This window comes from Pollachius pollachius (genome assembly GCF_949987615.1).
Source record: "Pollachius pollachius genome assembly, chromosome: 20".
In the NCBI taxonomy this organism is placed as follows: domain Eukaryota; kingdom Metazoa; phylum Chordata; class Actinopteri; order Gadiformes; family Gadidae; genus Pollachius; species Pollachius pollachius.
Window position 1 is genome coordinate 15139832 of NC_136953.1, and position 14439 is coordinate 15154270.

At 46.5% G+C, this 14439-nt stretch overlaps 1 protein-coding gene across 8 annotated transcripts in view; it reads left to right on the top strand.

Moving 5' to 3' along the window:
* Window positions 1-14439, top strand: part of LOC307090792 (receptor-type tyrosine-protein phosphatase delta) — a 361739-nt gene that overhangs the window by 335901 nt on the left and 11399 nt on the right. For 5 of the 8 annotated variants that reach the window (XM_079757563.1, XM_079757560.1, XM_079757567.1 and 2 more), the window contains 7 exons: window positions 354-466; window positions 2624-2665; window positions 3338-3435; window positions 6422-6545; window positions 9032-9207; window positions 10791-10910; window positions 11779-11933. In XM_079757563.1, the coding sequence (XP_079613689.1) occupies window positions 354-466; window positions 2624-2665; window positions 3338-3435; window positions 6422-6545; window positions 9032-9207; window positions 10791-10910; window positions 11779-11933 (828 nt within the window). The remainder of the gene's footprint in view (window positions 1-353; window positions 467-2623; window positions 2666-3337; window positions 3436-6421; window positions 6546-9031; window positions 9208-10790; window positions 10911-11778; window positions 11934-14439) is intronic. The other 3 variants (XM_079757565.1, XM_079757564.1, XM_079757566.1) reach the window with 1 other exon arrangement.

The window sequence follows — 14439 nt, forward strand, 5'->3', positions numbered from 1 at the left end:
ATGGTTTGATCAACTAAGACAATGTTTTCTACAAGCCACAAGACATTGTTGTCTTGTATTGAGGTTCTTTGATGGTGGTTAAGTGGGATTAATTAGACAAGCTGAATCAACTGTAAGAAACACAGCATTAGAAAGTGCTATTAATCTATTATTCGCCCATGAAACCGGCAATATCGCATTACACATGCATCTTTTTAATGAGGATAGCTTAAATCATAGTTGTTATTGTATTTTATCTTCCCAAATTACTTCAAGGTTATTAGCCAAATACCAAACAAAGTGTACACAAACCTATAATCACTTTTTTTAAACAAAGAGACCCTTGTCAAATATCTCTTGCTATTTCCCACCAGGAAAAGGGCAGAATCCGAAGCTAGGAAAGGAAGCCTCCCCAACAGCAAGGAAATGCCCTTACACCATCCCACTGACCCTGTGGAGCTCCGACGTCTCAACTTCCAGACACCCGGTAAGAACCATTATTCAAGTCTGTCAAGGCCTCCCATATGCACTGGGAATGCAATTGCACACCCACCGATACCAAGATCTCTCCCCCTCCCTTTCACTCCTACACAAACACAACTGAGGCATAACCAAGAGCAAAGTGTGAAACCCTTACTCCAAGCTCAACCGATCCCCCACTCGCTAACCAGGTCAGGTGCGGACGATGGCCAGGCGGCCTCGTTCCGAGTGACAGTGTCGTCACCCCCTCCCCAACTTCTTAGGGGGGGCGAGCGAGAGTCCAGAAGTGCGAGCTGGGTGAAATCCCGGGGACGCACAGCACCCTCTGTGGCGGTTAGGGTCATCAAGGCCATCGCTGCTTTCTTGTCAGGCCTCGACAGAAGAAGAGCACGAGAATACCTTGGAGAAATTACCGCCAGTGTCCGTTCCGAGAAGGCAGCAGCGGCACTATTGAAGCCTGGGGAGAACAATAGAAAGCGTCACTACTTTGTGTCACATTTGGTCGACAGAGGGGGCGGTGTGTGAAGCGTTGAACACCATAGTCCACTCCTCGCCGGACCTTGTGGTGCTGACGTGAGCCGGGGTGACACTTCGTCTCGATCCTGGCGTGGCATTTCGGCATCGAGGAGGGAGCCGCAGTCCATTTATCTTGTGGGAAAAGTGGCAGGCAGCTGAAACAGGGCCACTCAACCCACCGTGTGAGTGAGTTGCTTCGGCACGCGCCACTTAAGGACAGGTGTTCAGAGACGAGTCGATAATGTAACATCCAAGCCGTGTTCTTTTCCAGGTCGGCTAGTTTCAAAAGGAGGGATCCATTATCCCGTAGCTTCTTGTTTTGCTTTGTTTCGATAAAAGATTATGCATATTTATGAAAGCCTTCAATTACCCGCCGGGGCATTTACCGACATGTTTTCATCCCTGGCTTCTGTTGGAGAGATCTCAACCTCCTCTCAAGCCATCCATCCAACCCCCGCCCACACACCCTGAAAGCAGGTTACATCGATTACCCCTCGTTATCCCGATCAAAGCACCCGTCCACCGCGTGACATGCTCCTCTTAAGCCCGTAAAGAGGTTCTCCATTACCCCATCACTTTCACACTCCTCCTCCCTCTCTTCTCTCCCCCCCAACCCCCCCCCCCCCCCCCCCCCCCCCCCCCCTTTTTGACGGTGACAATTTCCATCTTGAGGATGCTTGATGTTTGAGCGAGACGTGGCAAATGGCACTTTCATTGTCCCGCGTCGTCCCCCTGCCTTCACTGCCATCGCCATTGAAAAAGGAATTTGAGTGGTGGTGGGGACTGAAAAAATAAATAAAAAAGGAAAGTTTGAGTGGGAAGGAAAAAAAGTGGAGCTTCGCTTTTTCCATTAGCTAATGTTCAGTCTGAGCTTTCACGCCGAAGATGGAAAGGCACAGGTTGGTTCATCATGCAGGCACGTCAACCACCCACCCCCCCGAATAATGTGAATTGTCGGGAAAATTGGCACCGACATCCAAACGCTGTAAACACCCGGCGTTCAGAAAAAAGTGGGCGGAGCAGATGGATGTTTGTGGGTTGTCGCCGCAGCCGTCGTCCAATCCCTCCGACCGGTCCCCGGAGTGGCTGGAAGAGGCACACTCAGCTCTCCGTCTAACAAGCTGCACCTCAGCATTGTTTGAACCTGCATAAACCAAACGCCTGCCCTTGGGGTCTCGCCCTACACACCTCAGCCCCCCCGAACCAAACGAGCATACGCAGCACGTACATTTATGAGCACTCAATTTCAGCAATGTCAGTCGCACCTTGTCAAAGTCAAAAACTAAATTAAACGCCCCGGCCGGGAACTTTGTGCTGCCGGACTGGCGGACAAGCACCGATGCCGGCCGCGAGAGAGAAATGTAGACGTGTTCTCTGTTGGTTGGTAAGGCGATGGATGGTGATGACTATGCATGTCTTCTGACTACATGTTCTTTCTGTCCTCTCTACGGTTAAGCAATGACGTAGCACAAGCTTGTAGCATGTTGATTTGTGCGTTACTAATATCACATAGAGAACGTAGTTCTGGCACATCTCAAGCTACTTCCTGCCCTGTGTTTGTGAGGGGGAAATGAGTGTATTAAAGTCATCACGTTGTGGTGATGCGATGCTGCAACCTTTTTTATTTACACCGCCGTTTCCTCCACAGGTCTGGGTGCCCCCGGTTACCCCAGTAACCTCCATTTGTCAAGTTAGTTGGTCTTGTTTATACATTTTGACATGATTTTATTTTTGGTAAATGTTATTTGCCAAACATTTTATTTCTCCCTTCTTCTCCCTTTTATTTCCTGCTTAGCTTTGTATTCTCCCCCTACCCCGACCCCCCAATCTCCCCCCCCCCCCCCCCCCTTCCCCACCCGTCAACACCATGTAATCAACCCGGTGTCAACCCCATGACATCACAGGAGGCGGAGTTTGAAATGACAACCCGGCGCTATGTCATTACTCAAAGCAAACGTCTTCATCTCTCGCCTAACTCTGTTTACTTTGATTTTGATTTTTTTGTTTTCTCATCCGCTGTTGGTTTCACTTCTCTCGTTTTTGTCGTCGTCTTCCTTGTGCCGTTTCTTGTGTCACGCTGACTGCTCCGCCACCGCTGCTTTCGGTGTGAATAACATTCTTCCCTCAGCGGTAGGGAGGGGCCCCGTGCGATGACCTCTCTTTGGCTTCTGTCATCTCCTCTTTATCGAGCATGCCCACTGCTTTGAGTGACCAAACTAGCCTAACCAGCTCCACTCTCCCATTATTCCGTTCCGCACACACACACACACACACACACACACCGACAAGTTCCTTAGTGATGCAGGGCTGTTGCTAGGCTGCGTGGCTGACAGGCGTGCTCTTGTCTATGTGATCTTAACAGGTATGGCCAGCCACCCCCCCATCCCCATCATGGAGCTGGCTGACCACCTGGAGCGCCTGAAGGCCAACGACAACCTCAAGTTCTCGCAGGAGTACGAGGTGGGCAGGGGTCGGGCCCTTTAAGACGCGCTGTCTTTTGCTTCATTCAGGTCCACAGAGTTTAGAGTCGTCGAGGGACTGGTGATAAAACGAACAGATAGAGCTCGCGTCGCGTTAGCCCTTTTTTTCCTGCAGTCTTTATCGTTTTGTAGCTTTTGTTTCCCAATGATTTACTCAGAGACTGAATCTGCAGGTATATTCATTATGTGCGTCATGTTTTATATATTTCTAGAAACAATGTTTGGTGGATTGGTTTGGGTTTTTTCAAACCAAAGAATAATTTAGCAACACACTGAAATATGTGGTTCACTTTCCCATACACATGCAACCCACAGTCTCGACATTTTATAATATTTTCCTGGAAGCCATTTACACAACTAGAGTAGCAAACCACAACGGGAAGGAGCTGGCCTTTGAGGTTGAAATTAAATAGGTGGAATAACACACAGTGCAAAGGACTAGACAAAAATAACATTCATTTTATCTATAGCATAATTAATAAATGTTATCAAGTAGATTGAAATTTTAACACATTTATATCAATACAACTTAATTCTGTGTTGTCTTAGGCCACTAAAGCTGCAGTGCAGTTTTAAGAGAAATCACTATCGTACATAAAGTGGATCAGGCCTGTGACAGACAGTAGATGGGAAGAGATGGCTGAACTGAACAGTCCTTTCCATTTGTTATAGTTTCATAACTACAACACATTATTATATTCCGATATTTACACAGCACAGAGATTTGACCAAAGTACTACTAAGGAGACATAACGTAGGTTTCAGAGAGAGAGAGAGAGGGAGAGTGCTCAAACAGCACTCTTACCTGGAAAGCCATTTTGATGGCAGAGACCAGAGGTATACTCTAAACTAAAACTTAAAAACGTTAAAGCATATTATGGAGGGGGAGGGGGCATTTCCCAATTTTTTCCTCGCTCCAGTTTTAATTACATCGAATGCATATTTGAAAGGATTGAACATACTCTGCTGAAACAGGCACTGGGTAAAAACATAAGAAAAATTGCAAAGCATCCAAAAAATCCTATAGGCTGCAGGCAGATTATGTTGACATGCATGCTATTTTCTGCTCAAGCAGTAATTGGACCTATTTCCAGTGCGCATCGTTGGAACTGTGAATGATTGTGCCAGTTCTGGGTCCTTTCAGGGGCAATGTGTGGGATAAAAGCAGTCCAACCACTTTCTCTGCCAATTTTTATCTCACTGTCATACCAGTGACTAGAAATCCATAAGGTCACAATATAGCAGCCTGCCTAGCTGGCCAAGTTCCATAATTGCATTTTTATCGCATTGAATTCCAATTACTTTGCACCTCTGTTCAACAACTGGAAAGTCATTTTGGGCAGGAATGTAAAAAGAGGCACTTCATTGTGAGAAATATTGCAGATCACTGTTCAGATCAGACTAAGCCAGATACTGATGTAATATTTAATTAGTTTTTCTGCAGGTAAACCAATGTGTTGATTTATGTCTTGTTCAATGCAGTTTTTTTAATTCCATTTTATCATTAGGCCACCTTGCTTTGAAAAAAAAAACTTTACAAAGTCATTACCATGGTATGTCATCATACTTTCATTGAACTTCATAAAAAAATTATAAACTCAATTTGTTATCTGGAAAACGTACAAAATATAATATTGCAAATGCTTGTCCAATAGAAAAAAAACGAAATATAACTATTCAAATGTATTGGCTTAACTATAACTCATCCCTCATCAGTCTGTGCGTCTAATGAGCTTGCAATGGATCTTCTCTGTATCATGTCCTTCGCAAAAAACTATCCATAAGCTTTGATATTGTTCTGTGCCTTGATCACAATAGCGCAAATTGGCTAGATCTCTCCTATAGCGATGTGGATATCCAGTCAAGGTCCAATACATCAAAATATAAATTTAGATCCCTTTCAAAGTAAACAATGCCACTAGACAACTACAGGTTTTTTCATGACACATTTATCTATGACACACACTGCTATACTACATTTTGCGTAATCTACAATTCAACTTATCGTATAATGCAAATGTTTTAGGTCTGTGTCCTGCATAGGTCAAATATATTCTTCACGAATATACCATGAAGTAATTATTCAACTCATTGAATTAAGACACACACACAAGAGGTGACACCAGCAATTATGAAATTATATAAATTTTAAACTGCACTTTGCTTAACATTGTAGATGCTAAAATGGGATCTGCAAAGTATAGAGAATGCCTGAATGAAGAAACACAAAGAAACACAGAACCAAGAATCGACTCTGAAAAAATATTCCTGTCCTTTATTCCTGTCAGTTGAATGAGTTATTATTCTGAACTAAAGGCCGAAAACGGTCTCAATATATTGCAGTATTCACATAAGATGGCCCTGCCCTAAGTAATATTGCATGAGTATTTGGGAACCTCTGCCCTCTCTACTTCCTGAGATTGAGTTTGAGCGTAGCACTTGAGATCCATCTTCCACCGCGCATTAACATGATTAAATAATGATGAGACTCTTAACCTCACTGGACGAGCAAAAGTGCCATTAGTGTCAATTTATATATGTTTTAACAGACGCATAGTTACTGATAGCACTGTGCGTGTGTAAAGTGGCAGCAGCAGTATCCGGTGGTAAAACTGTACTTATTTAATTTATGTTACTCATGAAAACTGTCTAAAGTTGTACATGTCACCGACTGAGGCACCCCTTAAGTTATCCATCTGATCGTATAAAGTAGACGCAGTGTTAGTGAAAGAATACATCGCAATGACAATAGCACATTGTCACATTGTCAAGCCAAATCCAATAGAAAACCGGCCATCTTGAAAAATACAAACTCTGTGTTAACATTATTTGTTTGTCGGTTTATCTCGAAATACAACCCGCTGCGCCCGGTAAACTGTGATCCTTGCCAAGAGCCACAACGATCTGTCTGTGCTGTATTTCTGTGTGATTCATGCCTTAATTCTCTGTTTGTTTGTTTCCTTAAGTCCATCGACCCTGGCCAACAGTTCACGTGGGAACACTCCAACCTGGAAGTGAACAAGCCGAAGAACAGATATGCTAACGTGATAGCGTATGACCACTCCAGGGTGTTGCTGACAGCTATCGACGGTACGTCCACCGTCGGCGCCACAAGGAGCTGTGCATTGATTTTTTTTGTAATGAGCCACACACGTTTACTCACGTCTCGCACATGCTTAGCACAACACACGCACAAGCAGTGGCACAAACGTGCCAGAACGATTTACATATTTTTACATGTATCAAATAATCAGGGATATTTTTAGCAATACCCACAATAAGAATTGTTCCTGAAAATGAACATGATCTTAAACGTTTTCATATTAAGTCGATTTTCTCATTATTTATTTCTAGACGGGTTACAAAAATTGTACGGTTTAGAATAATTGCATGATTGATGAGACAATCAAAAAATAATGATGGACGTAATGACAAAGAAGGAAATAATCGTTAGTTACAGCCTCAATGTCTTTATTGGTCCCGGGCTTTTATGATCATTATCCCCATGGTGACGGCAGCCATTGATTGCAGCCAGATGGCCGAATCAAAAAGGAAAAGAAAAACATATGTTTATTTTATTAGCATTGATTTTAGCTTCAGCAAAATTACCTTCAACCATTCCAACATTAATATTTAGGGGTGAGATAAATATTTCATAACTTTCATTTCGAAAGTGTCCCCACTTGTACAGTGGAACTCTTCACCACGAGCTAGCTCTTTTGTTAGCGTGTTGTGTCGTGTGAATGCCCACAGCCAGCCACTAATTAACAGCCTCAGCTAAGGGGCTCCTATGCAGGGAAAGTGAACGAAATAATAATAATAATAACAATAAGTAAACAAACTGTGGCAAGCAAATGGAGGCTAATGTGTAAAAAAAAAAAGCAAAAAGAAGCCTGTTAAATAAGTGGCTTCCAAAGAGTCCCTCTGTGCAAGCAGGCTCTCAGAAAGGAGCACTCAGCTGAGCAGTGTTGAAGCCCATTAGCGTGGCGTATAAACACATCTGCACGCCCATACACACTGGAGTCCCTGGTTGTGGACGTAGGGGGGAGTGTGGTGGTGCTGCTCTCAGCCAGCCATGAGGAGGAGGGGAGCAGGGACCTCCCCTCCTCCTCTGAAGCCTGTTGGCAGGTTGTGCCTGGTTTGTTTACTTTGATGGGAGTTCTTCAGGGGTGGGGAAAAAATAAAACCGGTGGTGGGTGGGAGGAGAGGGGGTGACTTGAAGAATTGGGCATCAGAATAACAGGACTGTTAGTGTTGGGGTGTGATGGTAAGAGTGTGATGCCTTGATGGTGGCTCTTAAAGCAGTGAATAATTTCATAAATGACGTGATTCACTTGGGTAGTGAATTAACTGTGTGCTTCTGGCTGGTTCTCCCCTCGGCCATGGAAAACGTACACCATCAACATTCCTAATTAATATTTGCATTCTTGCTGGAGATGTGTTCTCAGAGGGAATCAGGCGAAAATAATTCAGCTAGGACACCTCACTGGTCACCAAAAGAAAACGATTAAAATTCAACTTAGGAAAAGGGAAAAGGACTGACAGGGACATTGTCATTTGTGTGTGTTTACCCAGCTCCCTGCGCGGATAATTGGCTCCTTAGTAGTATTGCTACATGCATTTTCCTTCATAAGTTTGTTGACAGCAAGGGAGGCATTGGCGTTTCATCCAAATCCTGAGTGACAGCGTGCAGGCAAAAGCTATTTAGAAAATACAGCATGCAACAAAACAACCAGATTCATTCTCCTTCATTCACAATATTGACTCCGTTCTTTACCATTCCTCTTCAATCTGGGGAGGGTAAATAAAAAAAGCCGCCCAGTCTTATTTATATTTATGCCTTGTCCGTCTTGAAAATTCCTTGGCAGCACAAAAAAAAAGAGGGGTGGTTTAAAATAAATATATTAACGGAAGGGAAACATGGATGGGTTTTTTCGGGATGTTAATATTCCATTCTGGATTTCTTTTTTGTGAGTGGGTGGTGGCAGGGAGGGCGGGGGGTTGGTGGTGTAAAGGGGATCTCTGCAACGTGGCCTCCATGCATATGAGACTTATCTCGGTAAACCATGTGTGTGCGCGAGCCCCCCCCCGCGCCCCACAACAGCCTTCCCCGACCGCCTCTCCCGGAGCATCGACTGGCTGTCATCTCGCTCTCCCCCATCGGATTGAAAAGACAGACCGCACCTTTCATTTCTCATAAGCAAAGGGAGGAAGAAGGAAAGATGGAGGCAACTGACCCTTTTGGAAGGGAGTTTCAAATTGATAGACTCTCAGATGATACGCCTTTCCCTATCGATCGCAACACAGACCTAAGAACCTTGATTTACAGAGGTGAAATATATTTTTTAAAATGTGACTGATTGTATATATATCGTAATTAATAAAAACGCGCAGAATCAATAGATGATCATAGGGTTGAAATACATACAGTACCTACCATGAATCATAAATCAACACAGACATCCAAACAATCATCCCTTGAACATTTGTCCTTCACTTCATTTGCACCACATCATGTGTTCGCAGCAATCGACCCGTGTGTATCTGCTCATTTCTACTATGCCCATCTCCTGCAGGCATTCCAGGCAGTGACTACATCAACTCGAACTACATAGACGGCTACAGGAAGCAGAACGCCTACATCGCAACGCAAGGCGCCCTGCCCGAGACGTTCGGAGACTTCTGGCGAATGATTTGGGAGCAGAGGAGCGCCAACATCGTCATGATGACCAAGCTAGAGGAACGGTCCCGGGTACGAGCGGGACGTGAATACTACCGTTCAAATAGCAGGGAATAAAACGGTATCCGAGCATTAGCTGCATTCAATAGACGTCTTCAGGAAGGATTGAGAATATTTAGCACTGAATGTGACCTACACATTGAGTTCATCCCAAATGTCATAATAACAGGATGCGTTTGTATCGACACCCATCATCTCCTTGTGCGCGGAATTATGCACACCTGACAGATGATCGCTTCAGTGGGGCTTGTCTGGATTTGCTACCGACCAAACCGTTAAATACATGAATACGATCAACCGAACAACCATCCACGGCGATGTAGACACAAAGCATGTATCCCTCCTTATCTTAGAGTCTGGGTAACCGTACAATGGACCCGTAAGCTCCTTACCTTCAAACTGTGCTTTGAACTGGCAGCTTTTTGAATAGACACACTAATTTCATCCACACAGTAGTTTCGCCCCAGTCCCCATGACAACCTTTTTTTTTTTTTTAAATAACCCGATGAACAAAATTCCTTTGAGCATTTCACAATATGGTAATCTTTTAAAAGTACATAATTGATGACCGGCCTCTATTCTTTTTGTCGGGCTCTGGGCTTTCACTGTATAGAAATATGAAAACAGCGTGTAGCATAAAAGGTTTTCATGTTTTTTTTGGTTGAGATGGCTCTCTCATATTCCCCTTTTATTTATGTTTTCCCCCGGCCCAGACAGTGTTGATGTTGTTTGACATTTAGCGGAGAGCAGTTTGCTGTTGTTGCTCCTAACAGCCCCCGGCGTCGTCACTATTGATCACTCCCGTTAGCGCCGAGAGCCGCCGCCGATGTGGGATTAGCATAGCGTTAGCTTCTGACGTCTGAACCCAAGCTAATGCTAAAACCTGAACTGCTTCCAGGGCTTCCGACGACGTCGGGAGCTGCGGCACAGGCAGCGATACCATTGACGAGCCGGACTTAATCCTGAGGATCTCGTGACTGTAGTGCGCTGCTGTCCACTTGCGGGGAGACTAATGTGTTCAAATAAACATTGCGATCCATGCCGTCATCGATTGGCCCGCTGTACGTTTGGAATCAGTTAAACAGCCCTCCTTGAAAGAGGAGCTGGAGTCCGGGTGATGCAGTCACAGCCAATCAAATGTACAGTACATTACAAACGACTCGGAAGAAGCGAAGCATCTGCATGGGCTGTGAGGCTATACCCTCCTCAGTATTCATAGAGTTTCCCTCTCTGGCAGCTTAACAATAATGCAGTAATGGAACAATGTTTTATTGGCCGTTCACTGGGCAACCAAGGCGTAGAACCATAATAACCCTGAGCAGTAATATGATTGGGAAATTGTGATTGCCGTTGTAATTATGGAGATTGTCAGAGCAATAAATGGCACTGTCTGCTCCCACCACAGATCGCAGACCATTCCCTTGATTGTGAAATCGCACCTAATCAACAGCAGTGGATTAAGTTACTTGTGACGAAAAAAAATGCAGCAATAATAAACAGCTAATTTGCAGAAACTGTCGGACTGCAATTCTCCTAATCCCTCGGCCAGGATTTCTTCTTCCTTGGATAACGTTGTTTCCCTTCTCCCCCTGTAGGTGAAATGCGACCAGTACTGGCCGACCAGAGGAACAGAGACCTACGGGCTGATACAGGTGACCCTGCTGGACACGGTGGAGCTCGCCACCTACTGCGTCCGAACGTTTGCACTTTATAAAGTAAGTTGACCTTTGGGGCTGCCATTATTTAAATTCGCCCCTACCCCCCGCCCCCCCCTATTATTGGTTATCATCAGACAAATTATGTTAGCTAGCTTACCTGCGTAAGACTACTCCCCCCCTCCCACTGCAGACTACTCCCCCCCTCCCACTGCAGACTACTCCCCCCCTCCCACTGCAGACCGCTCCCCCCCTCCCACTGCAGACCGCTCCCCCCCTCCCACTGCAGACTACTCCCCCCCCCCCACTGCAGACCGCTCCCCCCCTCCCACTGCAGACCGCTCCCCCCCCCCCACTGCAGACCGCTCCCCCCTCCCACTGCAGACCGCTCCCCCCCTCCCACTGCAGACCGCTCCCCCCCTCCCCCCCTCCCACTGCAGACCGCTCCCCCCCTCCCACTGCAGTCCGCTCCCCCCCTCCCACTGCAGACCGCTCCCCCCCTCCCCCCCTCCCACTGCAGACCGCTCCCCCCCTCCCACTGCAGTCCGCTCCCCCCCTCCCACTGCAGACCGCTCCCCCCCTCCCACTGCAGACCCCTCCCCCCCTCCCACTGCAGACCCCTCCCCCCCTCCCACTGCAGACCGCTCCCCCCCTCCCACTGCAGACTACTCCCCCCCTCCCATTGCAGACTACTCCCCCCTTGCTAAAAAAACGAGTAGACTCCCCATTTCCCGCTAGTTCATCAGACAAGTGTAAACTGACTCCCCCCCCCCCCCCACAATCACTAATCACAGCGCCATCAGTCTATTTCGGCTACATACACGTCACTTGTTATTTTTAATACGGTAAAAGAAAGTGATTCAGAAACTGTTTGTGGGTTCTTCTCAGTATCGCTGACGGGTGGGCCTGTCCTCTTGTGCTCTCGCAGAACGGCTCCAGCGAGAAGCGGGAGGTGAGGCAGTTCCAGTTCACTGCCTGGCCCGACCACGGCGTGCCGGAGCACCCTACCCCCTTCCTGGCCTTCCTCAGGCGGGTAAAAGCCTGCAACCCCCCAGACGCAGGGCCCATGGTGGTGCACTGCAGGTGAGGATCGCTCGCCTCTGATGCTACGTTTGACTTCAAGATGCTACTTATTGATCAATCGTATTGAGCAGTGAGTACAGGACAATGGTGGGTGATAGATTGCAGATTGCAGTAGGTAGGGGGGAGAGTAGGAGAGTGGGTCTGGAGTTTGGAGGGATAGTGAATCTGGAGACGGGAGAAGGTGGGTTCTTGAGTGTTTTGGGATTGAGGGGGAGTACGACAGTGAGTCCCGAGTGCCTGGGGGAGAGAAGATGTGTCATGAGTGTCTAGGAGGGCGGGGAGGAGGGGAGTGACTCCAGGGAGGTGGAGAATATGTCTGGAGTGTCTACGGAGCTGGGGACAAGGAGAGCTGAGGTTTTGAGTGTCCATGGAGGGGGGAAGAACCTAGGGGGGAGGAGGGGGGAGTCTGGAGTGTCTAGCGAGGGGGAGACAGTCGGGGGGTTGGAGAGCGAGTCTGTAGTGTCTGTAGGGAGGGGGAGAGGCTCAGGGGGATTTGAGTCTGGAGGAGACACTGTGGAAGAACAGGTTGCGCTCTTACCTCCCACAGACGAGCAGAGGTCCTCTTCATCCAACTGGCCGGTGTGGTGGTGCTTCAGCCTGCCCTCTAGCCCTAGCTTTAGCCTTAGTCCCTGGTCCTCTTGAACGTTCAGACCTTATCCTGTAGGAAGCAATCTTCCACCCTGTTGAGGCGGGAATATATAAACCATAGATGGATCCAAGTTGACACAATGCTTCTCAGTTGCTTTCTAGTATTATATGAATTATTCATTTATTTATTTATATCAGGACAGATTTATGAAAATGGCTGGCAGGGGTTACAAAGAGATAAGATATTCTACGTCTGAATCCCACCAGTGTCCACTGCAGGCTGGTATCCCCACTGGCTTTTTCAAGAATGGCACTTTCGATCATATGGTGTTTGAAACCACAGAGCACACGGATTACAAGTATCGTGGCCCACAGCAAACTGCATCTCCTTCAACAGACAGACACACACATACACACACACAGCAAGCAAGGCAGGAGAGAGAGATGGAGCCGTTGCCTTGTTAACAGCACTGCTAACATGTTCCGCATCATCCCACCAGGAGGGCACATTTGATCCCCCCTCGGTAAGTGTATCGAAAATAAGTTGCCAGCGTCAGCGACAACAAAAGCGTCAAGTCACTCGAGAAATGCACCAGAGACCAGACCTCACACAAACACACACACAGACACACACACAGACAGACACACACACACACACACACACACTCACAGAAGACACACACACGTCCAGCTCCTCTGAAGTCAGAAATAGCTAGGAAGTCATAAAAGAGAAAGACAGCCAGAAGAAAGGGACGGCAGTGAGCATGAAGGGAGCAAGATAAGGAGTTCACTAGATATGGACATGCCAGAGACGGACAATAAAGAGGACGAGGGGAGGCGGGGATTACCAGGGAATTAGTATTACCACATGCTGGAGTTAATTAGAACTAGTTGCCCAAGCGCCTTTTTAGGGAGGGAAGCAGAATGCGGGAATTAATGTCACTCTTGTAGATAGAGAAACCAGAGGAATTAAATATCCCTATCAGATAGAGAGCTGCACTAACAAGACTTCAATCCCCCGAAGAAGCGCATTTGCCTTCACCGCATGTCAGAGGTCCATTGGGGGTAGATCAGGCTTTCAAAGTAAGTGGGAAAACTTAAACACCATTCGTTTATGTGTACACGGTAGTTTCTCTGCATGCATGTCTGAGTAGCTACTACCAATGTGTATCCTTCAGATGCCTAGCTGGTTCATAGGTTTCTCATGCTATGGTCAACTACAGAACCGAGATAAACCTCTGATCAGGGCAGCTCACCATGAAATTGCCTCAAAGGGCCTCACCATCAAGACAAATAGAAAATGTAAACTATGCTTTTCAAGTTAAATTGATTTGGACCCCAATTAAAAATCATGGGCAAGGCCATTATTAAATAGTACTCCATACTGTCATTTCCCACTGTTATCATAGCTTGACATCTCTTGTGGGTGTCATTAAGTGACACCCACAGAACCCTCTCCCCATACACAGACATGTTCCACAAAATACTTGTGTTTATCTGTAATGGCCCGCCTGCAGTCAAAGGCACTGAATAACTTTCCCGTTGGTCAAAGAAAAAGCTGGCACCCGCTTGAGTGGTATTGATTGCACTGCTTTGTTGTCACATGACAAGACAAGAGACCACTCGGCGTCCAATGACACATTAACCAACGGAGAGACAGAGGCAGAAAGGAGTGTTCACACATGACACCTCTGTCATGCAAAGTGCACCACACGCCTCTCTCCCACTGTCTGCGGCTGTCATGTAATTTTCCGTTGCGCTTTCTGTCAGGGGAGTTTGAGGGATCTTACGCACACCCGTTTTTTGCTAGCGATAAATTGTAACCCTTTCACAGAGATTTGTTAAAAACATGGCTGGCTTAACACTAGCCGAGCTGTCTCCCTCCAGATGTTGTTGGAAAGTAATGGTGCTGTGTGTT